We start from the raw sequence: 26,000 nt of genomic DNA, 5'->3' as shown, positions 1-26,000 counted from the left end.
TTAGGAGTGCAGTATGTTTTCCGTGACGGAGCTACCTCCACCGCTAATGACAAAGCTCCTAGATGTGGACATGACCAGGGCTGAGGACCTTTCTTCTGTACTTTCCATTTCCTGCTGGTGGTCCCCCACCATGGGCCCTTGCAGACCCGTTTCCTGCATAGTCATTTCTGAGTCCGTGTCTGCACACTGCAGTGGGAGCAGAGCCTGGTGTCTGCTCAAGGTGTCGTTGCTCTTCTGGGCCTCCAGGGAGTTGTGCCGCGTGGAGTTTCTGTGGGCCATAGCGCTCTTTTGAGGCTCGTCAAAGCTCAGAGAGAAGGTGACTGTGCCACTGCCGAAGATGACCTTCTGTTTGCATCTCGGCTGCTGTGGCTGCTGCTGTTTCTGTAGAGTCAGCGGCTGCTGCTGCTGCTGCTGCTGCTGCTGCTGCTGCTGTTCTTGCTGGGTCAGGGCCAACCTCTGCTGTTGCTTCTGCCTCTCCAGTTGTGGGAACGGGTCTTCACTGTTGCTTTTGCTACTGATGGAGGAGGGAATGGAACCGGTGGAGCCTCCTAGGCTGCTGGACCGCTTCCGGGAGACGTTGCTGCGACGTAGCGTGGCACGGGCTGCCACTTTGAAAGCATGCGCCGCGGTGCTGCAGCGCACCTCCTCAATGGTGTTCCGGGAAGGCTTGAAGAGGATGATGTAGACCTTGTTGAAGAAGATGCAGGCCAGCAAGCCAAAGCTGGCTGCCAGGATGGCGATCACCTCCACGGCGGAGACAAACTTGCCGTAGGTGCTGGCGTAGGCGGGAATGAAGGAGATCCAGACAATGAAGAAGATGAGCATGCTGAAGGTAATGAACTTGGCTTCGTTGAAATTCTCTGGCAGCTTCCGGGACTTGAAGGCGAAGAAAAAGCAGATGGCAGCCAGCAGGCAGGTGTAGCCGATGAGGGAGCCGAGCGCCATGAGTGAGCCCTCGTGGCACGTGATGAAGATGATTTCGTCCTCCAGCTCGTGGTTGCGGTAGCTGGAGGGGGGAGCCGTGTAGAGCCAGATCACGCAGATGACGATCTGCATGAAGGTGCAGAGGAAAACTAGCAGGAACTGCAGGTTGAGCCCCCACCACTTCCGGTGAAAGCTGGTGGGTATCTTGGCCTCAAAGACCAGGAGGACGCGGTTGGTCTTCACCAAGATGCACGAGATACAGAGCACGAAGCTGATGCCGAAGGCAGGCTGGCGCAGGCGGCACGTCCAGTCCTGGGGCTCCCCGATGAAGAACAGAGAGCTGGAGAAGCAGCAGAGCAGCGAGAAGAGCAAGAGGTAGGACAGCTCGCGGTTGGTGGCCTTGACGATGGGCGTGTTTCGGAACTTGATGAAGACGCCCAGCACAAAGGCAGTCAGGAAGATGCCCAGCACTGCAAAAAGAGTGAGAGCGATTCCGAAGGGCTCGGTCCACGCCAGAAACTCAATCTCCTTGGCAATGCAGGAAGTGTGGTTCTCATTGGACCAGAAGTCATCCGGGCACTTGTCACAGGCGCTCGCATCTGTAAAATGAACCAGTGCATGTGGAGGTAGATGTGGTCGCTTCATATTTTACTTACTGATGATTTTTTGACATCTATTAAGAATAAACATCTTCGCAGGCTCTACTGCTCCCCTCTCCAACAATTGCAGGTGGCCAATTTTTTTTTAACACTGCAATAGTTTATAGCAGACACTACCTTGCACCCTATCAATCTCACATGACACATCAACTCAGTTTCACGCTTTGTCTGACTTACGATCTTTTTAAAATATGGGGCTTTTTATGATTTATTTGTTCTTAATTTTTATGTGCATCGGTGTTTTGCTTGCATGTATGTCTGTATGAAGGTGTCAGATCCCCTGGAACTGGAGTTACAGACAGTTGTGAGCTACTGCTGTGTGGGTGCTGGTAATCGAACCTAAGTCTTCTGGAAGACCAGCCAGTGGTCTTCATCGCTGAGCCATCTCGCCAGCCCCAACTTATGATTCTTTTAAAAAAAAAAATTGAATTGTTCTCGTTTGAGGTTTTTCAGGATGGAGTTGTGGGAAGCAAACAGATAGTAGCCTGGTTACATTAGTGACGTGTGCTAACATTGCTGCTGTCTCCAGCACAGCCTGGTTTATCTGGGGTATATGACTGGCTTTGTTGCCATGCCAGAATAGCTGTCCCTTGTATGTGGCCAGCCATCTCTGTTCTCAACTCCCAGTGAAGGAGGCCACATATTTATTTATATCAGTGGCTATCTCAGCCTTCCCAATGCTGTGACCCTTTAATATAGCTCCTCACGTTGTGGTGACCCCCAACCATAAGATTATTCTTATTGCTACTTCCTAACTGTAATTTTGCTATGGTTACAAATCTTAATGTAAATATCTGATACTCAACCCTTGTGAAAAGGTCATTCAAGCCCATAGGGGTCGTCACCCACAGGTTGAGAAACGCTGGCTTAGATAATGACTCTTTACTAAGTTCTCACTGCCTGCTGGCAGGGTACAGTTTGGAGCAGGGAAGAGAGCATGGATTTTTCAGTTAGAGATCAGGGTAGGATCCTGGGCACACCATTTACTAGCTGTATAACTTTGGTCAGGCTCCTTAAATCTAGAAACCTGTTTCCTCATTTCTAAGATGGAGGGAATGATAGACCCATTATTATGGTAAGGTGGAAAGATCAAGACTTATAGTCAATATTTACCTCATGCTTCCAATATCCTAGTCAAAGTTTTATTTAAGAGGCATATGTTTAGAATTTATATATTAATTTGTTTAATTACCAGAGCTCCGTAAGGGGTTTGATTGTGACTCTGCTTTAGAAGAACTTGAGACTGAGCTGGAGAGATGACTCTGTGGTTAAGAGCACTTGCTACTCTTACAGAGGACCCATGTTGGAGTCCAGAAACTGACATGGCAGCTCATAACTATCTGTAACTCCGGTTCTAGGAGATCTGATACTCTCTTCTGACACCTCATCCACCAGGCTTGTAGTCAGTGCACATTCACACACACACAAAATAGTAAATAAATGAATGAATGAAGAACTCGAGACCCAGGAAGAACATCAGAGAGACTGCAAACACACCAGGCACCAGCAGGCAATCTGTCGCAGCCTGTTAAGCCTGGAGCAGATAGTACTGTGCCCATTAGGGCCATGGAGCTGTAAGAAAAGGGACACCCTGTTGGAGGGAGAGAGGTGTGTGACAGGAATGTTTGTAAACGTGTGGAATGATACCCGACATTCCTTTCCTCTTCCCTCTCGTGCCCAGTGGAATGCAGTGCTGAGGCATGCTCTCCTCAGAGGGAGAATGGTTCAAGCACTGGCTCCGCCCAGGTCACCCATGAGCTTTGCCTTGAGGGCAGCCCAAGTCTGGCACAGGATCTGTGAGGGTCTGGTCCTTTACCTGTCTCGTCGCTGTACTCCCCATCGGGACACTCCACACACTCAAAGCAGCAGGTGGGCTCCCCCTCAATGATCCCCTTCCTGGTCCCTGCCAGACAGTCCCGGCTGCAGTTGGAGAAGGGCACCTGCAGGCAGAGAGCACAGAGGGGAGAAGTTTGCAGCTGGGGGTCAAAAGTCAGTCCTACAACTCCTTTGACATGTGCAAAGTGAGTAGTGTGGGTATGAAGGATCGGTGAGGCTGACTCTGGGTCATTTTAGATGGAGAGAGGGTCACGGTCCTTGCTCCTATTCCCTGTAAAAGCAAAAGGTGGTCATGCCAAGTGTGGATGTACTTGGCAGTTTGCTTTAAACACACAAGTAAAGTCCTGGGTCTCAGTAGATCTCAGTAGCAACTTCATGAAATTTGTAAAGAAATTAATATGTAATTTATAATTAAACATATATGGTATTTTCGTGGTCGCTTCAACAAAATTCTTAGAAAAGTGTCATTTAGACTCCGAGATTTGTTGGGTTCCTACTGTGTGCTCGCTCTCAGATCATATTTCTATAGAAAATTGAAATTTAATTTATAACCCTGTCAAGTAGTTAGGAAGACAAAAGACAGCATTTATAGTGATTACCGCAGTTACGCATTTACTAACGATGAAGTCTGGCATGCCCATAGCCTGATAGAGGACATTAGGTTTACAGGGAAGTGTACAGGGATAGCTCCAAGCAGGAGGAGAGACGAGACATGTACCAATGACAGATAATTGCTTGCATTAATAGGGCAAATGATAAGCCGATAATGCAATAGAGGTACAGGATGGTGGGGTAGCCAGTCAGTTTGGGTTCTGGTCATTTTAAATGTAGACAAATTAGTGGATATAAGGCTTTAACCTTTGGAATTCCAAAAACTTTCATCAGGGAAAGGTCAGGACCACATCTCATAACTGAGAGGAGAATTTGTCCCAGGTGAAATTAACTGTAATAGGAGACCCCCCCGATGGCAAACCATCTCACATTCTGAGAAACAGAAAAATCATTGCAATTTGGCAATGAGAACAAGTTGACTCTTTGTTTACTTAATGAAAAGTGGCTCAGGAAGCTCAGAGATCCTAACAGAAAGCCAATGCAAAGAGCTGTGCAGTGGATCTCGAGCCAGACTCCCCAGGGAGCTAAAGAGGATGCCTGGTCCAGAGTCTGCTTTTGCAGCGGAGCTGGAGTTCTGTATCTTGCTACATTTTAGCAGCCTAGTTAATGTTCTTGTTGCTGAACACTACTACCAAAAACAACTTGGGGAGGAAATGGTTTATTCCACCTTCAGGTGGCAGTGGCAGTCCATCATCACCGAAAGCCAGGACTGGAACTGGAGGCAGGAACTGAAGCAGAGGCCGCGGAGAAAAGCTGCTCACTGGCTTGCTCCCCATGGCTTGCTCACACTGCTCTTGTATGCAGCTCAGGCAACAGCCACCCTGGGCTGGGCATTCCCACACCAATCATTAATCAATAAAACACTTCATGGATTTCCCCAGAAGCAAATCTGATAGAACCATTTTTCTTTTAAATTGAGGTGTCCTTTTTTTCCCAGATGATCCTAGCTATGTCAAGTTGACAAAAAACTGACCAGTACATTAGCACACAGCCACCCAGAATGGTCATCATCTCAGCATACCCTATGGCTTTTCTTAAGGAGCATCTTCACAGAGTGACAGGCTTCTGGTTATTAATCAGGCTTTCATATGAGACATGGGGCAGGACACCTTGACCAGAGTCATAAGCATCTTTCTCTTGGTCATAGAGTGAATGACCTTTCTGATGTGTGGGTCAGCCTGGAGCTATTTGAATGTCCACATTCTAAAACATAGAGCTCTATTTTGGGCTCATATCTCTTCACGTTGAATAGAAATTGGGCTAGGAGGAAAATGCCATAAAAGACCGTCCCATGCATGCTGGACATTTAGCATCCCTGAACCCCAAGTGTTGAAGGCCATTAATACTTCCTGATCATTGTGACAGTCTATAAGGAAGTCGCTTCAATCTCCAATTCAAACCCCGTCCATAAAGTAGGTCAGATGTCTTCCTCAATGCCCCTTGAGAGCCATTGACTGGAGAAATGTTGAAATATTTTGCTCTGATTGGGGGAAGTTTTAGCCTGGGAAACTTAATGACTAGCCAGGGAGTTAAAAGAGGGGTGAGTAATAAAGCATGGGTTCCCAGGCTCCCTCTCATCACTAGACACTCTTGTAGTTCGTGGGACCCCTGGACATTCAGTTTCCTATGCTCCCCAGACATTATCCTAGAAGCCCGCGATGGATCCCAGGCACGCCCCCAAGCTAGCAGCTCCCTGTCTGCGGTGGCTGTGGCATGCTCTGCTCATACCTCCCTGGAGAAGCCACTCCACAAGATCTTCTCCTCGTTGATGAAGAGTCTCTCTCCCTTCTTGGCGTACGCGTTGTAATGCCCAACTTCCTTGAACACAATGGAGCCGTCCTCTGGGGAGAGGTGCCAGTTGATGATGGAATAGTTCCCCACCAGGTCACCACACTCATCGAATGTCACCTGCTCCCCCATGTTGTTGGTAAAGTTTAGGTGCCGCAGGTGCTTGAGGACCTGAAGATGAACAGAGATGAATGAACGGGAGCCATGCCCACAGTTAACTGAAAACCTTGTGGAACCATGACCTTCCTGGCAACTCCTGAGTCAGGTGTGGGGAGGGAGAGGAGAAACACCCAGACTTTTGTTGTCTGAACTTTCTTTCCCTGTGGTTTTGAGACTGTGGAGATGTCTTGCTGCCAAAATGGAAACGGAAAGAGTGCAGCTGGAGCCCTGGCCACCACTGTTGACTGTCAGTCACAAAAATCAACTGTAATAATTGCTAATATGCATGAGTTATTTAAGTGTTTAAATGCATTTTACTGCCTTTGAGGCATGATCCTTAGTGCTTCAGGCTATTTAATCCCAAAAAATGGCATGAACGTCCCCATCATAGCTTTTTGTTTGGTTGGTTTTGTTTTTGTTTTTTTGAGGCAGGGTCTCACTGTGTAGCTCTGGCTGGCCTGGAACTTACTTTGTAGATTGGACTAATCTTGAAATTAAAAGATCTGCCCACCTCTGCCTCTTGAGTGCAGGGTTTAAAGGCCTGTGCCACTATGTCTGGATTCACTACCCATTTTATTCATTGGGGAGCAGAGGCATAGAAAATCATAGTACTTTGTTCAGGATCACAAGCCCATTCCTGGAAGCACCGTGTTCTGCTGAAGGCCTGGTTCTACAGCCCTGAGTCACCAAGTGAGAAGACAGGTTCAGACACAAGCACGGAACAGGTGTTTCTGCCACACCTCAGGAGCACTTCTCTCTGTCCCCTTCGGATCCTGTTTTCCTGCCTGAGGTACAGTGTGGCCCAGCTGGGGTGGCTAAAGTGTCTCTCTCAGCTTGAGCACTGGCTTTGGGAAAGCATCTTGCAGTTTAACAGAAAGTTCATACAGTGTTGCCACCCAGACCAGCAGTTCTACACGCAGGTACCCGTTCAAGACAGATGAATTAAGTACATGCCACACAAAAACTCCTTGTGTACAAATATTCATAGTGACATTACCATAATAATCCAAAGTGGAAGCAATCCAAATGCCCATCGTTGGAATGACCGGATGAATGAAACATTCCCTTACGATGGGTTGGAGACTCTGTTCTAGAAATTCTACACCAACGATTGATTCAAGAAAACTCCTCTTCTTTAGGCACTGGGTTACTGAATGCTTTCCCCTTAAGGTCATGAATAAGACATGTATGTCCATTATCACTCTGTCCAGTGATATCACTATGATCACCAGTGAAATTGGGCTAAATCAAGCAGACTCAGACAAAAAAATTAAGATCTAGTTTCTGTAGTCCACTTCCTGAAACTAAGCACATGACAACAATAGGTTTTTAAAATACATTTTTAAAAGAAACAATTTCTGGGGCTGAAGAGACGGCTTGCTCAGCAGTCAAGAGTGCTTATGTCTCTTGCAGAGGACCCAGATTCGGTTCCCAGCACCCATATGGTGCTACTATTGCCTGTAACTCAAGTTCAAGGTGATACATGCCTTCTTCTGGCCTCCACAGGCTCCTGTATGCGTGTGGTGCACAAAAACTCCGCACACACACACACACACACACACACACACACACACTGAATAAATAATAATTTAAAAAAGAAACACTTTCTATTTTTTCTTTTGAGTACATTCCTTAATATATATTAACTCTCAGGAAGCATGCAAAAGTAATAATTTAAATTTTAACAAGTTCTGAAAAAAATTTAAAAGATTTACTTATTTATTATGTATGAGTACTCTGCCTGCATGTATGCCTACACACCAGAAGAGGGCACTGGATCTCATTACAGATGGCTGTGAGCCATCATGTGGTTGCTAGGAATTGAACTCAGGCCCTCGGGAACAATAGCCAGTGCTCTTAACCTCTGAGCCATCTCTCCAAGCCCAAGCTCTGGATTTTTTTGCCTTTATAATCCTGTTTATAATTCTCTCTCTCTCTCTCTCTCTCTCTCTCTCTCTCTCTCTCTCCTTCTCTCTCTCTGTCTGGTTTGAGAGAGAATATTTTTGTGTGTGAATGTGGTGTATATGCATGTATGTGTGCATGTCACACATCTGTGCATGTGGCAGAGGTGCAAGAAGGACATCTGGTTCTGCTTTATTCCTTGGGGAAAGGCTATTCCATTGAAAAGGAACTAGACTGCTGGCCAGCGAGCCCCAGCGATCCCCTTATCCTGCTTTCACAGTTCTGGAGTGAAGGGCGCATGGGTTGCATTTACATAGGTTTTCGGCGTCAAACTCAGGCCCTGATGCTTGCATATCAAGTGAGTCAAACTCATATGGTTTGCATATTAAGTGTGCTCATCCACTGTGCCATCTCTGCTTGCGCATACTCTTAATGTCTTTATCACAGTATTCCTGTCATTTGCTCCTTCATAATGCAGAAGGTTTCAACCAAATTTATCAAGTCATACTGTCTGTGGCTGAGACAAAGGGAATGGGGCTTTCCTTTTCCGGGGGGAGGGGACACTGATCAAGTATCAATCACTGTTAGGGCACCATTAAAATAATTTAAAATCACTGAGTGTCAATGAGAAGCTCCTACTACAAGCACTTCTAACATTTATTTTCCTATGAAGAAGCCAGGAAGTGTGGACTGGACATTTCTCCCTGCCCCCAGCTGTTGGAATCTCTGCTCCTGCCCTGGCTATCTTGGGCAAAAGGACTATCAGTTAAGCAGTCAATAGAACCACTCTTACACCAACACCAGCTGCTGGGAATGCCCAAGGGACGCTCTGTGGAAGCTCCACTAAAGTCTCAACACTTGCTCTGGCTTTGGGGGTGCAGTGCTGACTGACCACTAGAAGCAGTGTAAGTGGAACTTTCTCTGTATATCCGCTTATCTAAGTCAGGGAACATCCGCTGGGCAGCTGGCAGGGGGATTGCTGAGCCGGTGCACACGAGGCAATGTTAGGACTGGTGCACGAAAGGCGTGCTATGACTGATGGAGACTCTGCGTTTCCAGTTCTTTAGGTCGATCCAGCTCTCTCGGTAGAGTGGCTGGCAAACTGAGTCACTGGGACTTCAAGGTGTGGCTGACTCTCAGAAGCAGGGAATCTCAGGGAACTACAGGCCTTCCTGTGGAAGAGGCAGAGGTCTGAGAGCTGCACAGAGAGGTAGTGGTGGCAATGGCCGTGACGCTGACGTTGGTAAGAGCACCAGCAGTCCTAAAGGCCAAGGGCCTAAAGACACCCCAGGACTGGGAGCTGTATTCTTGGCTGCTGTGTAAGATTGAGGAATCCAAACTTTGGGGCCAACACAAGAGTTGTAACACTTGTTGGGCTGAGTCCCAGCATCCCAGGCTTGCCTGAGAACCATGAGCCAGAGGGAGCCGGCTGCTGCCGTTCCCACTCATCTGATGCCGTCACTTGCCTCCTTCAAATACCTGCGGGGAGAAAAACTGCTGAAGACCAGCCCTTATTTCTCGTCTATGCACATGTAATAGATACTCCGGAAATAGTGGCCATATGATCCCTGCCCTACCAGGACCACAGCCAGCTGATTGGGAACACGACTCTTTCAGAGATAGCACTGGCCTTGACAGGACACGGGTCATCTGGATGTGGCCTTTCTTACCGGCTAGCTATCTGACTTGGGTAAAATAATTGTAGTTACCCCGGGTCTTTCCCTATGCACAAAGCAACAGTGCTCAAGATCTTTGTTTACTGAAGCTGTATCCATCATAGGCACCACTCCCAGGACTCTGCATATTAACTGATTATTAACTTATAATAAACTTGTAAGTCTTGAGATGCCCATTTCTCAGGCCAGGAAAGTGGGTCATAGGGCATTAAGCGGCACCCTAAGGTCAGAAAATGGTTGGCAGCTGAGAGTGGCTGAGTCAGGAGGGGGAGTCCAAACTGAACCGATGACATCACTGCCTGCTCATGTGTAGCAGTTAGATTAGATGGGCCATAAGCCTCTCTGTCTCTAGGTCAACAGCTTAACTAGTAGGAAATTTAGGTTGAGAGGGAAGTTTAAAAATGGGATGGTAGGTAGGGGCTCGAAGAAACGGCTCAGTGGTTAAGAACTTGTTGCTTTTGCAGAGGACCTGGGTTTAGTTCCCAGCATCCACATGGTGGCCTCAATTTTTAACTCTAGTTCCAGGGAGCTTGAGGCCATTTTCTGGTCTCACTGAGCATCAGGAATGCAGGCAATACATAGACATACATGAAGGTAAACATTCATACACATAAAATAAAATAAAATCTTTAAAATAAGATAAAATAAAAGTGGGGTGGGGTAAGAATCAAGAGGCCATAACTGGAAAAGTAGTTCAAAATGAATGATGCTGTGATTTTTCCTTTATAGTTTATGCTTTCCTTCTTAGAGATTTAAAAATGTTAAGTGTACTCTCTGGAGAAACAATCTGCATAGGATAAAGCCTGCCCATAGAAGTGTAAAGTTCTGAGTTTTATTCAGACACACATCTTTGTTTCTCTTGTTGCCATCACCCCACCAGGCTCCTTAATGCTCGTCCCCCATTGGTCAACCCCACAGCCTCACAGCCAGGACCACCACTGTTCTGCCGCTAGACATGGCCAGAACGCCTTGTGAGTGGTTTGCACTCTTCCTCCTCCTCTCGAGTTTTCTGTGAAGCTAACATTCCTCTGACTGGTCTGTCCAGTCTGCACTTGGCACCGGCATTCTTTCACACAGACCCTTCTCCACGAACCCCACCTATTCCTCAGGACCAGCTGGCATGACATTTTCCATTTCCTTCTTTACTTCAGATTCTAATTAATTTGGATGGTATTATAGTCTTTCATCCTTAGTCATATGAGTGACAAATATATTTTAGTCAAAATTTGTGTCTAGTCCAATACCAACCCTTTATTTGCTTACTAAGCCTTATTTAATTTTTTTTAAAGATTATTATTATTTTATCCTGTTGGTGGGTATTTTGCCTTCATGGATATCGGCATACCGTGTTCATGATTGGTGCTGGGAGAAGCCAGAGGACAGTGTAGGTCCTTAAGACTGGAGTCTCTGTGTGGGTGCTAGGACTGAGCCTGAGTCCTCCAGAAGAGCAAGCAGCTGGTACTGGTAAATTGCCGGGCCATCTCTACAGCCCCCTAAGCTCCATTTCTCACTTTTAAATAAATTATTAATTAGTTTTATGTGTATGGATGTTTTCTCTGAATGCATGGTCATGTCTGTGTTCCATGTGTAGAGGCAAGGTGAGGTCATTGAGGCCCGTACAACTGGAGTGAGAGATGCTTGTGAGCCACCATGTGAGTGTTGGGAATTGAACCCAGGTTGCTTGGAAGAACTGTCAGTGCTCTTAGGAGCTCGGCCATCTCTCCAGCCCTTAAGTTATCTTTTTAAGTATCTTTACTAGTTCTCTTGGCATGCTAGCTTGTAAGTTTTATATTTGAGCACGTTATATTCTGCAGTATTTGCCTTTAAGTCATATAACAAGGAACATAGAGGTGAAAAATTACTTTATACTTAATCACAATGAGAATCTTTAGATTGATTATTCCTGGCACACACATGCACGCACAAACATGTATTTTTTTAAAAATGGTAATGGGATTTGAAGCCAAAACCTTGTGACTTCTGGGTAAGCTCTCTCCCACTGACTTATAGCTAGTGAGGATGTGGGGAAAAGGGAACCTTTGTACAGTACTGGCAAGAATGTAAATTAGATTAGCCACTATGACTGCCAGTATGGAGTTTCCCCAAAAAGTTAAAAATGGAATTACCATATGACCCTGGGTATGGATCTAAAGAGTCCAGGCCAGCATGCCACAGATACCTGCACATTTCAGGACTACTCATATAACCAGGTCACTAGGTGTCTGTTAGCAGATGAATATATGCATGCATGCAAACATACACACATACATACACATATATATGCAATGAACATATGCATGCATGCATAAATACACACATACATACATATACATATGCAATGAACATATGCATGCATGCAAACATACACACATACATACATATACATATGCAATGAACATATGCATGCATGCATACATATACACACATACATATACACATGCAGTGGAGCTTTCATCAGTCACCAATGAGAATGAAATTATGTCATTGGATGAAAATAGATGGAAACAAAGATGATCTGATTAAGAAAATAAGCCGGACTTAGAAAGACAAATATCACGTCTTGATGTTTCTCTTATTTGTGGATCCTAGACTTATACAGATACACAAATCTCAGCTATGGAGGTGAGATTGTCTGGGGGAAGGATGGGGAATGTCTGGAAGACTGAATATGATCAAAGCACATGACATACTTGAATTAAAGTGTCTGTGAAGCTCATCACTATGTACACCGAATACACGTCGATAAGAAGCAAATTAAAATAAAAAGTATTTAGGTATATCTCCCAGCAAAAGCGTTCTTCTCTTCAGAATCTAAAAAGGTAATGATAATTCCACTGAAAAAGAAAAAAAAAGATTCTTCTTGAGTACATACATCAGCACAATGTGTTGGTCTTTTATTTTCTTTGTGGAGTGATGGGAGGAAAAAGAATGAGTAAATCAGGGGAGAGAAATGCAGGCATAATGGAACCATAGTGCGTTCACGTATCTCTGAGAACATGTGGATCTCCAAGAAGGGCAAATGCATGCAAGTTCTGAGAATGCCACTTTCTTGTGGGGTGATATTTCCACCTTGTGGCCTTCACGGGTATTTCCACCAAAGGACTCTAGAGTCAAGATGTATGCATTGTGAGCCTGAATGGGAAACACCTATCCGCATACATTCTAGGAATCACTAGAGGTTAGCCAGACACAAGAGCCTAGAAATCCTCCACTCACAGGTAGGACTTTCCATCAACTGAAGAAGCCGAGGCTTGGCAGGAACCCAGCAAAAGTGAAGCCGCGAGATGAACAGAATGGATGTTCATGGGAGTCTGACTTGAAGAGATTTCCAGGAGAAAATGAGTTTTGACAAAAAGGAAACGTTACTGGTAGCTTGGAAATAAAATGTGATGCTCCTCGGGGGGTACCTTTCACGGGACATGGGGCTTCCTTTTATGGAACACAGACAAGAGGAGATGAAAGACAAAGATACCACGCCAACAGCTAATGAGAAACAAGATTTCAGCACCAAAAATTAATGGGCTCTTTGAAGGGTGGTGTGAAGCAAACTGCTTAGAAGCAAAGAGCTGAGAGATGGCAGACACAGGGCTGCACGCTGACTCTCGGATTAGACTGTATATAGGCGGCAGGCTTCTACATACATCTCCCGATGGCAGTCATTGCTTACTGGTACATCTATAGTGAGAGATGTGACCAAGATCTTAGAGTCTGGAGGCTTCCAGGGCTCAGTGGAGACTATAAGAGGAGACACCTTGGCTTGTGCCAGGTGCCATTCATCCTCAGAGCTCAGGACCCACTTTCCATTCCACACCCATCCCTCCTTCTTAACCTTTATGAACGTAAAGCTACCATAGCGGTAACACACAATGACACCCAGGAGAGGTACAGAGAGACAGGGATGGAACTACCTGTGCTGGGACTACTTCTAAACTTTGCAGCAAGAACAGCCACAAAATTTCCTCCCCCCACTTTGTGCAGGTCAATTTGGTTTGCATTTTCTATTCCATTACTAGTGTGTTTGAGCCAATGCCTTCTAGGAGGAGATCACTGGAAAGCTATGTTTCTCACCGGAAACATCTTTCTATTCAACCCTACCCTGCTCCTGTGGCATGTTCAAGAGCCAAGTCTTCCTTTCATGGAACACGGATGCGAAGAGATGGAAGGCAGTGGTATTTACCACCTAGAGATTGTCCTTTAATTCATCTTAAAATTCTGCAACTGAGCAGGGCAGTGGTGACACACACCTTTAATCCCAGCACTCAGGAGGCAGAGGCAGGTGGATCATTGTGAGTTCGAGGTCAGCCTGGTCTACAGAGTGAGTTCCAGGACATCCAGGGCTACACAGAGAAACCCTGACTTGAAAAAAAAATCTGCAGCTGAAACATGACTCCAGAAGTCTTCATTGTAGCTTAGCTGTCTGCTTTGGTAGTAGTTCAGTGTGAAGAAGGAGGCTTGGGTATTCCACAGAGATTAGAAACTTTGGGGTAGCAGTGGTGTTTGAGTGAGGTTTTCTCATTCAAGGAGGGTGGGAACGTGTGGGTCCTGGCTTGTTTTATGAGCACAGATAGTTACTCCTTAGAACCACACGGGAGTCTCTACATTAACACGCATAAGCTACACACTCTTTGTTTCTTGGTATCTTCCCTGAATGGTAGCTGAGATCTATATATAAATCTCTTTACTTATCATATTTTGTCAACTGATTGATTCTAAGTATGTTAAGATATCAATATGGTAAGGACTGGGGGAATGGCTCAGCCAGCAAAATGCTTGTCCTGCCAGTGTAAGGACTTAGGTTCAGATTTCCAGCACTTACATAGAAGGCCAGGGATGATAACACATCTCTGTAATCATCACTTTGGGGGAAGGAGGAAGAAACAGAGACAAGAAACTCATTGACCATCAATGAGATCCAGGTTTGAGACCTCGTCTCAAAATATTAGGTGGACAGCTATTGAAGACATCAAACAGTTGATCTCTGGCTTCTGCAGGCATGTGACACATGTGCCCCCCCCACATGAACATACACCACACACACACATACACACATGAACATACACCACACACACATACACACATGAACATACACCACACACTCACACATACACACATGAACATACACCACACACTCACACATACACACATGAACATACACCACACACATACACACATGAACATACACCACACACACACATGAACATACACCACACACACACATACACACATGAACATACACCACACACTCACACATACAAAGTATGACCGTGACAGCCACACATCTGTTTATAGCTTGCAAGTTTACAACTCGCTTTCATATCTCTGTATCTTTATATTTGTATTTTCATATATTTGTATCATCTTGAAATGACACTTGGGTGGAGAGCAGGTCAGACATAAGGGCTGTGTTACAGGGGAAGAAACTGTTGCTTAGAGAGACCTGGCTTGCCTAAGATCACAGCTTAGAAAGGGGGTGCTGAAGAGAAAGAGAGAGAGAGAGAGAGAGAGAGAGAGAGAGAGAGAGAGGAGGCTGGAAATTTTTTTTGAAAAAGCAAGGGGGTGCTGAGGTTGAATCATTTGATTCAGAGCCAGGGGATAACCCCGTTCCATTCTCACGAAGTCTCTCTGATAAAATCTGGAACCGAGAAAAACATACAAAGAGTGTAAAACAGAGTCCGCATGAAAAACCAAAGTTCACATGTAAGACAGGAGCAGCAATGTCAGATACAATCTGGGCCTGGTTGTTTCCTTCAGAAGTTTGTGGGTTGACAAACATTGTGATGTCACTTCCGTGTGTAATTCAGAACTTCAAGACAACTAAGCGGCTACCCTGTAAAATACCTGCAAGACCTCCATTTACATGCTGATCTTCCTGTAGTTTGGGCTAGTGTTTCCCTTTGAAACATTTATCTTTTTAGGTTTGCCTTGTCTTCCACATGCTTGTGTCCCAAGCTTGTGCTTAGCTGACCAACTGGCCAGTCCAGCACAGGCTGAGTGACATCACAGCGAATGCAGTGTCTGAACACAGCGCTGCTTTCCTACTTGTTGGTGTACAGAATAGAATAGGTATTGACCAAATACCGCTTATTCACAAGGGAAGATACCTTTAGCTCAGGTGTTTGCCAAGCCACACCAAATCATCTCCCAGACACTTGAGAATTTGCAGGAGCGATGCTTTAGGTGTCTGGACATCAGACTAGTAATCATTTGAGCTGTAGCTGTCCAGCAACAGTTAACCAAACACCAGCAGTTTGGTCAAAGTCAGTTTCTCAGATATTTGAAAAGGTTTCAGGAATCCAAAGTTCTACTTGGTGCTCATTTTGATATTGCGATTTTTGTAATCACTCTGGTTGCAATCGCCCCTATCTTAGCTGACTTAGAATCACCTGGGAGATGAAGGCATACCCATGAGTGTGTCTATGAAGGTGCCTTCAGAGGGGACAGCCTGAAGAAAGACTCATTCTGAGGCAGGTACCATCCCACTGCCTGAGGGGAAGAAGGTCCTTGCCTCTGCTTCCTGGTTGGTCAGGAAGTGAAAAGATCTTTTATGCCACATACTATGATGCCCGTGATGTCCTTCCCAAGAATATGAGACCAAATGTGTCGTAGACTAAACCCTTGGAAACCATGAAGCAGGTTGGTCTCTCAAGTGCTTAGTGTCACGCTAACACAAAAGTAAACAATGTAGTCATGTTTCTTTCCTGGGTCAGCCTGATTCTGCCTTATCATACACAGAACTGCTAGCTGAGTGAGAGACTTACCTGCCAGGCCTCAACCTTCTTGATGTCTGCACAGGACCCATTGGTGAACAGCCCTCGTCCGGGTAAGCAGGTGTATATGTCTTGCAGGGCATGGGCAATGGAGTAGACGGCTAAGTACACGTTGTAGGAGATCCGTAAATGTTCATAATCCATGTAAGGTGTCTCCACGCTGCTGATGTTCTCATCCCCTGTGCAGAGGGGTCGGAAGGCAGTGGAGCTATTGCTTAATCTGCTGCCACCTTCCTCGTGACTTCTTAGGAAGGTGTCCACAGGCAAAGGCCCTTTGGCACCTTCTTGCAGGTGGCAATTAAACGTCTCTTCCCAAAACTCTTTGGCAAATCCGTTGTGGACTGACTTCCTGGGATGGACTTTCTGCAGGAATTCTCGGAAGCCTGGGATCTGCCCAGCCTTCAGACCGAACCCAATGGTACCCCCAACCACGTGGAAGTATTCAGGCATAGCAATCAAGGAGGAGCTGGCCCAGGCCTCGCTGGCCAGCCAGATCCTGCCTGTGATGTTGCGCCGCACAATCTCCTTGATGAGGGGCTCTAGGTCGGGGCCGCTGGAGAAAACGACGATGACCTTGGCTGTGGAGTTCTGGATCACTTCCACCACCTGCTGGATCTCCTTCTCATCCGAGTACTGGGAGATGAGCTCGCTGAAGTCGATGCAGATGTCCCTCTCCTCGGCTTCCTCCCGGAACTTCTCAATGCCTGGCCGTCCATAGTCGTCATCGGCTGCGATCGTGCCCACCCAGTTCCAGCGGAAGTACTCGATGATGTCGGCCATGGCGGTGGCCTGGTGCTCATCGTTGGGGATGGTGCGGAGGAAGGATTTGTATTGATTCTTATTGCTGAGAAGCCTGCTGGAGGAGGCATAACTCACCTGGGAAAAGTCAAGCCGTGAGTGAGTGAGTGAGGTTCCAGTAGAGTTCCAAGGCTTACCTTAATGTCACTTGTCAAACAAATTTAATGTGGGCAGGATGGAGGTGAGTGAAAACTCAGTTTCACCCAGACACGAACCCTGTTAGCTTGTTGGGGGAGCTTCCTAGTTCCCAGGGCGTGATTCTTCATGATGCTACCTTGAAACTGGGTCTAGCAATAGCCTTCACGCCTCTATAGAGGAATGTGCTAATCTTTTCAAGGAGTCTTGTGCCCCCTGTACCTTCTAACTTCCTCTACAGCTTCTCTCTCATTGGTTGTACTAGATCTATGTGTTCACTTGACGCATGCTTTGCCTGTTGGGCCCAGCTTCTGATCTGAACTTTATAGCTGCCTCCACCGCTATGAACGCTTTTAACCCGCCTCTTGGAGACTCAGCTTTCCTCTGGTTATGAACTTCAGTCTCTTCAGAGGACCCGAAAGAGGTCCTTCCTCTTCCTCTGCTCATTTTCCCTCTTCCCATTTCCCGTCTGTTTCCCTGGGCTCCTCTCCTAGTTGCCCCTGTTCTTTAGGTAAAACTAACACCAATTCTGGTAAATTCTGTTTAGCTTTTAGGTTCAGTTAAATCATTCGAGCTCAGTATGAAAATTCAGTTGCCCTGAACTTCAATAGCAATAACAAACATCACCAGTAAAACACCCTTTCTTCTGCCTTGTCAGTGTTTCAACCATCATACAAAGTCCCTTGTTCAGCTTCAGGGGAGGACTACACCTCCATGCCTAGCCTTCGATGGGAACTTCTAAAACATTGCAGAAGCTTAAAAGGAGGTCTGGAGAAGGTGTGTTGTTGATAGGGCCCCCCCCCCTCTGCGCTGGAGGCAGCTCTGCATTTGCTCATGAAGACCCATCAAGGAAGAAATTCTTTGATGTCCAGAGATGGGAAAGGGTCCAGGTACCACTATGTAGTATAGAGCCCTGCAATGTTTTAAAAAATATTGTGATTTGAGCTAGGTGGTGGTGCACGCCTTAATCCCAGCACTCAGGGGGCAGAAGCAGGTGGATCTCTGTGAGTTTGAGGCCAGCCTAGTCCTCAGAGTAAATTCCAGGGCAGTCAGGAGTCACAGAAAAACCCTGTCTCAAACAAACAAACAAACAAAAATCCTATCACAGAAGATTGACAGCGGAAGAGCTGGCTAACCCAGGGTCCCTTCTCCCCAGGCGCCAGCAGATTCCTGAAAGCTACAGAGGACCAACACCTCTGCTTGGGCCCCTGGGAGCACCCCAGGTGTCCTCACAGCTCACCAATCAGGGAGTCCCAAGTTAGCAGAGCATATCTTCTGAAGAACAGAGCAGGTTTCCTGGTAACAGCATCCTTCTGGGAAGTGACACAGCGCTCAACACTGTTTTCCACTAGGTTTCTAAAGCTCGCTTGAACTTCTTCAGAAAAGAAGCAGAAGAGACCCGCAGGGATGCTTTTCCTATACTTCTTACTAATTAGCTTTGTTTGGGCAATGTTTCAAAGTCAACATTTCCAACAGGCTTCTTTCCATCGATTAAGAGTCTTTACATGAAGAGTGTCAAAGATACTGGCCTAGGAAAGACTCAGCCAAATTTGCCAAAGGCAAGCATAGCTTCTCTGGCTGGGTTTTGATCGTAGAAGCTGTAATACAAAACTGACAACTTTTGAAATCTGAATAATCCCCTCTTGCTCCCACAGAAGTTCAGGGTGTAGGTGACTTGTATACATGTTTCTAGAGCCTGTTTGGTGGTCTCTGCAGGGAGCACAGCTACTCGCTACCCTCAACTGTGGTCCTCTTCTATTCAGGGAAGATCCCCCTTGACCATGTGAACAGTGTCAGGAGGAGTGTACCTGTGATGAGGGAGGAAGGGGAAACCTGCCTAAGCAGCCAGATCAGCCGCATCAACCCTGGCGACCAATGTGGGGGGGGGGGGCAGATGTCCCCGCCAGACCACTGTCACATCCAAAATGTGTCACATTCAAAATGTTATTAATTTTTGAAAGCTTTGTGGATCAAAAAAACTGACTCGGGAGTCAGGGTTTTACAAAGACAAAATTTACCATTTCTAACATTTGCCCATCATTGGTTTTCTTTGGAAAAAAATGAAACAAAAATGTTCATAAAAGGATACAAATTAAAGCTCAAACTACCCCTCATGGACATAGTCTCTTAATGTATTTACTATAATATTCAACCAGTTTGAAATGATGACCTATAAAATCAAGTAAATGTCACTCAAAGAAAAGCCCTTAAAGCCACATCAAACTTTTCTTGACAGAGGGGAAAACTAAGTGGATAATTCAAAAACCTTCTGACCACAGTTTCTTCCAGCTGGTCTTTTTTTTTTTAAGTCACTCGGTGGCATGGCTGAGTGTAACAGGGCTGGGTATGGGGCCCTACCCACAGAGCAGAGTTTCCTTGCTCTGCCCTGTAATCCACTGGGGAATGATCAATGCTCCAGATAGGCTGTAGCCTAGCCTATCAACCTGTAACCTCTGCAGGAGGGACCCAGGCAGAATGACTTTTAGAGCTCCCCCGGTGATTGTAGCGTGAAGTTACAGCAATTGACTGACAATCGCTATAGGTTTTTTGTTTGTTTTGAAGACAGAGTATCACTATGTTGGTAGTGCTGGACCTCACTGTGTAGAGCAGGCTGGTCTCAAACTCACAGTGTGTGTGCACCACGGCACGCAGCCAGCTGCAGTCTTCTTCACACACTCATCATTCACACCCTTGGCCTTTGACCCTCGCCATGCAGAAGCGAAGCTCTCTCCTTCTCATTCTTTTCTTTCTTCTTTCCTTTTATCTGATGCCGCTTCCATCTCCTTGGCACTCGGCTACCGGATGACAGCTCATGGTCAGGGTGCACTGAAAATAGTGCCTCACAGTCTGCCAGACTTAAACATGTCCAACCTGACTAATGCAGACCGGGTCAGAACATTATGGTACAAAAATGACAAAGCCAGGGATTTCTTATGGGCCACATCTTTACTTCCTGGAAGCAAGGGTTTCATACACAATGACAAGAGTGTCTGTGTTGTTGCATATCTGCAAAAGGATTGAGGCTGTCCGCAAAGAAACAGACCCCCTTACAAGAAGAGAAATGGCAATTCATTCATATGAATTTTGAAGATTAAATTTTAAATATTTAAAAAATACTGAAAAAAAACTCAAGTCTGATCTCTAATTTACAATTGACGGCTATCCCACAACCAAGCTGTTGCTATTTCCTTATCCATGGACATTTAAGCGCTACTTGCAATTCACACATGATGAAGGGATGTAATAGATCTATAGTCACTAATTCCAAGAGAGGTTGGCTGGATGGGTCATAGTGCTAAAGGGGACAATCAGGTAATAAGATGGCATTTAGAGTTTGCTGTCATTTGGTATGGAGGAGGAACGCAGCTTTGAATCAATGCTTATCAATACTTGCTTTGGTGAGTGATTGGTATGTAAAGATGCACCTTCCTCCCTCCCAGGATGGAGACTGTTCATGTGCACTCTGTAAATATTTGTTGGCAGAAATTAGAGCATGCTCCATTTCAGAATGTGGGGACAGTGATCATGCTTCTGCTTTAAGGGGAGACCTGCTTTCTTTCCCTCTGAGCTAAAGTGACGATAGGGAAGAAGAAATTTTGAGGGGACAGAATTAGGGGCAGATATTTCTCTTTTGAATGGTGCTATTCACATCCTAGGGCCTTATTCCTTGTGATAAACAAAGAATGTCAGTTACTAAAGGAGTAAACTGGGAAATAACAGGAAAAAAAGATCAGGATGTGTACATGCAAGTTATGTTTAAAAGAGAACTGGAAGAGAAGTGATGGGCTCACAGTGTCAGAGACCCCAAGCGCTCACGGTACAGGGCCGGAACAACCTTTGTTCCTGTGGCAAGCCACAGAGGACACTGCTAGCCGCAGATCTCCAAACCTGGTCCTCCTCCTCCCTGCCTCTGGTGCCCATCTAAGGAGATAACAGTTGGCCTGGAGAGATGGCTCAGTGGTTAAATGGTTGAACTGTTCTTTGAGAGAACCTGAGTTTCATTCGTAACACCCATGTTGGGTTGCTCACAACCACTTGTAACTCCAGTTCCAGGAGATCTGACCCCTCCAATTACCAAAGGTAGGCACAGGCACTCACGTACATACCTAAAAGTGCACACACACGTGCACACACACACACACACACACACTTAAGAATAATAAAAATAAGGTCTAGAGGGAGGCGTCAGTACCTGTGGGATGTAGAAGAGCCCAAGCAGGTTGGCCACGGCCGTGGAGACGCCCGAGCCAGTTGCTCCCACCACTGCGATAGTGGAAGGAATGTGCTCTGAGCAGTTGCAGAACTCATCCAGGTTCAAGGAATCGATTTTGTTCTGGGCAACAAAACTCAAGGTGGCCTCCAAGGCCTTGGAGACAGTGTTACAGGTGTCGAATATCCTGTATCCCAGTGTCATGTTGGGAAGAAGGGTGGGGCTGCTGTTTATCTCCTCGATGGCAAATATCATGGCTTGTAACCATCGAAATCCACGGAAGTTGTACCTGGAAAAAAAGACATGGACATCGTGGGAGAGTCTGGTCAGCTGGTTAGTGTACGGGTCTCCGGAGCTGGGCTTGGATCTGGGCCCTATTACCCTGTCATTTTGGGATCTGGTTTGTGTGAAAACAGGAACATTTTCCAATTCGGCTGGCTTTAAAGATTTCATGAGATTTTGAATTAGGGAACAACAATAAAAAGGACTATTTTGGTACTTAATGAATAATTTATAGCTGCATTCTCTAGCATAAGATTCTCAGTGGCTGGTGTGAAGGGCTAGTGGATGTAAGGCGTGGCTGGGTGTTGTACCTGCCTCTGTGACGACAGCACTCGGCAGGTGGGAGCAGAAGGGTGGTGAGTTGCAGGCCAGTCCTTGGTTACATGGCAAATCCTTGCCTTGAAAAAAGTCACCAGGGGACTGTAAATATGTTAGGGTATCCGTATGTGGGACCTAAAAACAACTCCAGGCTTGCAGACTTGTCATAAATTTAGACTGTGACATTGCTGGAGGTTGAAGTAGAAAGTGAAGTGAACCCTCTGCAGAAACAAGCCTTTGAAGACCATGCACAGATGGGGTAGTAGATGCCTTGAGAATCATATAGGCGGCGGTGGCGCATGCCTTTAGTCCCAGCACTTGGGAGGCAAGGGTAGACCAATCTCTGTGAGTTCGAGGCTAGTCAGGACAGTCACCCAGAGATACACTGTCGTGTGGAAAAAAAGCAAAAAAAAAAAAAAGGTATGCTTTGGGCTAATTCATAGTTTCTGTTTCAAAAAATGATCATTACTGCTTTTCGAAGAAAATTATTTTAAGTAAAAATCAGATAAATTGACAATGAAATGGTGTTCGTTTTTCATCCTCCTGAGCCTGGGAGGTTGAAGGCTGAAGAGATGTGGTACCTCAGTGAATCGGGATCCAGCAGAAAAGCCAGCACAGGCTCCTCCTCTGTGCTGTGGACTCTTGACTCTAACTCAGTGGCAGGAGGAACCTGACCCGTCCACTGATGGTCGCATTTCCAGAGCTCCTGATCTACCCTGAATGTGAAATCTGCCCTGCCGCTTTATGCTTCTTTCACTATTTAATTACTTGTCTCAAACTTGTAAGATTACTAGGAGATACTAAATTATTTTCAGCATATTAATTGAATATTAATTTTATTAAACCACTGCTAAGGTGATTTAGCTGTCTTTAATACATTTCCAGGGCAAACCCCTTGTTTGTTTTAATATCTGTTCTGTAAAGAACAGAGCAGACAGTGCTTGTCCACTTGGGTCATGCGAAGGATACAGTCAATATTAACACTATTCTGCACTTATGTTTCCCATATCCACGAGAAAAAATATGAAAATGTTATTGGCTGTCCTTATGGCATGAACAGAAACCCAGTTTTGTTCGGATAACGTTGATCTTTCACTTTCATTTCCAGCTATCAGGGAAATTTAAGGTGAAAGACTGGGTCCCTTCTAGAAGTTACAGGGTGCAGAGGGAAAGTGCTGCTCTCTGAAGAGCAGAGTAATGTGTGATGTGCGCTCACGGCCTCTGCGGTGTCCCCCATCTAAGTGTGTGCTCACGGCCTCTGCGGTGTCCCCCATCTAAGTGTGTGCTCATGGCCTCTGAGGTGTCCCCCATCTAAGTGTGCGCTCACGGCCTCTGAGGTGTCCCCCATCTAAGTGTGCGCTCACGGCCTCTGCGGTGTCCCCCATCTAAGTGTGTGCTCACGGCCTCTGCGGTGTCCCCCATCTAAGGGAGGTCCCACTGCATAGTTCTAAAGGGATCACAGCCAAGGAGGGAACGTCAGAATGAAGACAGACAAAATGGTGACGGATTAAAAGAAATTGTATCGGGGGAGGGACTATATGAGCAATGGGATTCAAGATCATGACGGGGAAATCTACAGAGACAGCTGGACCAAGCTCGTGGGAACTCATGCACTCTAGATCGACAGCTGTGGGGCCTGCAAGGGACTGAACGAGGCCCTCTGCGTGTGGGAGACAATCGTGGAGCTTGGACTATCAGAGGGGCCCCTGGCAGTGGGACCAGGATCTATCCCTGGTGCATGAGCTGGCTTTTCGGAGCCCATTCCCTATGGTGGGGTGCCTTGCTCAGCCTTGATGCAGGAGGGAGGGGGCCTGCCTCAACTTAATGTGCCAGGCTTCATTGACTCCACATGGGAGGGCTTACCCTTTGGAAGGAGTAGATGGGGGTTGGGCTGGAGAGGAAGCAAGTAGGGGAGAAGGGAGGAGAGGTGGGTGGGAGAACTGTGGTTGGAGAGTGAAATGAATAAAAATAAATGAAAAATAAAAGAAATTACATATAAGAGGAGCTGATGAGAAAACAGAGACTATTGACTTGGAGACGAAAAGATTTAGGGGGTCATGTTAGCTGCCTTCAGATGTTTTGAGAGGCCACAAGATGCTCAAGCAACCTGTGATGTCCCATCTCCGCCAGGTATGTCCTCTGTGTGTGACAGGGTCAAAGGTGCGTAGTGTGGGGAGTAGGATAGAGGACGGAGGTTCAGCCTTGAACTCACAGAGATCCACCTGCCTCTGCCTCCCGAGTGCTGGGATTAAAGGCGTGGGCCACCACCGCACCACCGCCCGGCTTTTTAAGAGAAAGATGCTTTAACAGAGAAAGTCTCCAAATGCAATGGCTTGTATTTAGAAACTGCTCGCTTGAGTCTTAGTGGCTACATTGTTTCTTTTAACTAAACTCCTTTATTGAAGACAAACAACAAAACAAAGGGAAGCCGCCAATGCTCATGAGTCATTGTTTTTTGTTTTTTTTTTTTTGGTTTTTTTTTTTTTTTTTTTTTTTTTTTTTTTTGGTTTTTCGAGACAGGGTTTCTCTGTAGTTTTGGAGCCTGTCCTGGAACTAGCTCTTGTAGACCAGGCTGGTCTCGAACTCACAGAGATCCGCCTGCCTGCCTCTGCCTCCCGAGTGCTGGGATTAAAGGCGTGCGCCACCACATTGGAGCATATAGGTTAAAGAGAAATTTCCTATGGAAGTTTACAAGAGCTAAATGGGGCTTCCTTCTATACATTTCTAATTACTCAGTCAATGAATGGATAAATTAATTAATATTGTAGGATTGATGATGAAACTCAAGTGCGTTCTAGAAAGGGCTGTACCAGACTGTGAGACAAGGTCCTGCTGCTGAGACAGGGTCCTACGTAACCTGGAACTCTCAGTCCTGCTTCATTGCTGGAATTGCAGTCTGTACCACCCTGCATCTTGCATTGAGCAGCATCACTGCCGGATGCTGTCACTAGAACAATGATGCTCTGGTATCACATGACTGGCCCTTGGCCAGCCTGGTCTTTTCTATGTGATACCCTGGTGTTTTATTTTTTTTAGAAAAAGACTTCTTTAGGGAAAGAAAACCGAGGAGTCAATATGCCTCAGCATGATAGCCCGTTATTTGCAAATAGAGAGAAAAGGTTTTTAATGTTCTTTTGGGTCTAGCTAGTTTCTCTATCCACCCAGAGATAGACAGTTCTTGTTACAGCCTTTCCTTACCTGATGCACTCCACGGACTCTGGCCTTGACTTCAGATCTTGATCTTTGGCTGCTACTCCAAAATGGATAGGAAAGAGACCCCCAAGAATAATGTCCCCCTTCTTTTGGGCTCGCTGGTCGGGCCCGTAGGCAGAGGAGTGATAGGCAAGAGCCAAGAGGGCCAAACAGCAGCTATAAGATGCCATGGCTCTGCCTTCTCTCTAGGGAGGCAGTCAAAGGTGCTAGTGGTCTGGGGGGCCCCCAAAATGTCCCCCTTTGGTGCAGTTCACGCCTTCTGGTGGGGACACATGTCTACAGAGTGGTTAACGACAGAATAGAAGTGATTGCGCTTGTTTCTCCATTTCTGCCTTCTCCGTTGCAGAGGTGTAGGATGGTTGGTCCTCGAGTCCTGAGAAGCGACATCTTGTAGCCACTGCCCCAGGTGCTGCTAGAGAGAGAGAGAGGATTTAGGTAAACCTACATTACATCTGTATGATGACAGAGGTAGCTGAGAATTTCCATTTCACGGGGCTCAGAGGTAGCAGATTAGATTAAGATGCATGGCTTAGAATCACAATTTTACTGTACTGTGTGTGAGTCACAGAAAATGTCAGTTGCCTGCATTGCAGAAGGGCTGCATCCAGTTCTGAGAGGCCACGTTCTGAAGAGGCCACTCATAAGTGTGGCCTGCTCTGCAGCTGCTGACCATAAACCACTCATCCTTCTGCATAAAAAATGCATGGAAATGACCCAGAAG

General features: G+C 46.1%; 1 protein-coding gene across 2 annotated transcripts; it reads right to left on the bottom strand.

Moving 5' to 3' along the window:
* Casr (calcium sensing receptor) lies at positions 1-25,449 on the bottom strand. Of its 2 annotated transcripts, none has more exons than XM_041673319.1 (6): positions 25,265-25,449; positions 21,449-21,755; positions 16,315-17,199; positions 5,760-5,990; positions 3,400-3,559; positions 1-1,523 (listed from the first exon to the last, which is right to left on the bottom strand). In XM_041673319.1, the coding sequence occupies exons 1-6, from the start codon at positions 25,447-25,449 to the stop codon at positions 1-3; spliced, it is 3,291 nt and encodes a 1,096-aa protein (XP_041529253.1). The 2 variants fall into 2 exon arrangements, with proteins under 2 accessions (XP_041529253.1, XP_041529255.1); XM_041673321.1 differs by having other exon boundaries at positions 3,400-3,523.
* Positions 25,450-26,000: the final 551 nt, after the last annotated feature.

Source organism: Microtus oregoni, unplaced genomic scaffold (assembly GCF_018167655.1).
Source record: "Microtus oregoni isolate MIOR12 unplaced genomic scaffold, Mior012 000023F_ref0000262, whole genome shotgun sequence".
In the NCBI taxonomy this organism is placed as follows: Eukaryota; Metazoa; Chordata; class Mammalia; order Rodentia; family Cricetidae; genus Microtus; species Microtus oregoni.
The sequence above is the reverse complement of the archived record's forward strand: the minus strand, read 5'-3'. Positions and strand labels throughout refer to the sequence as shown.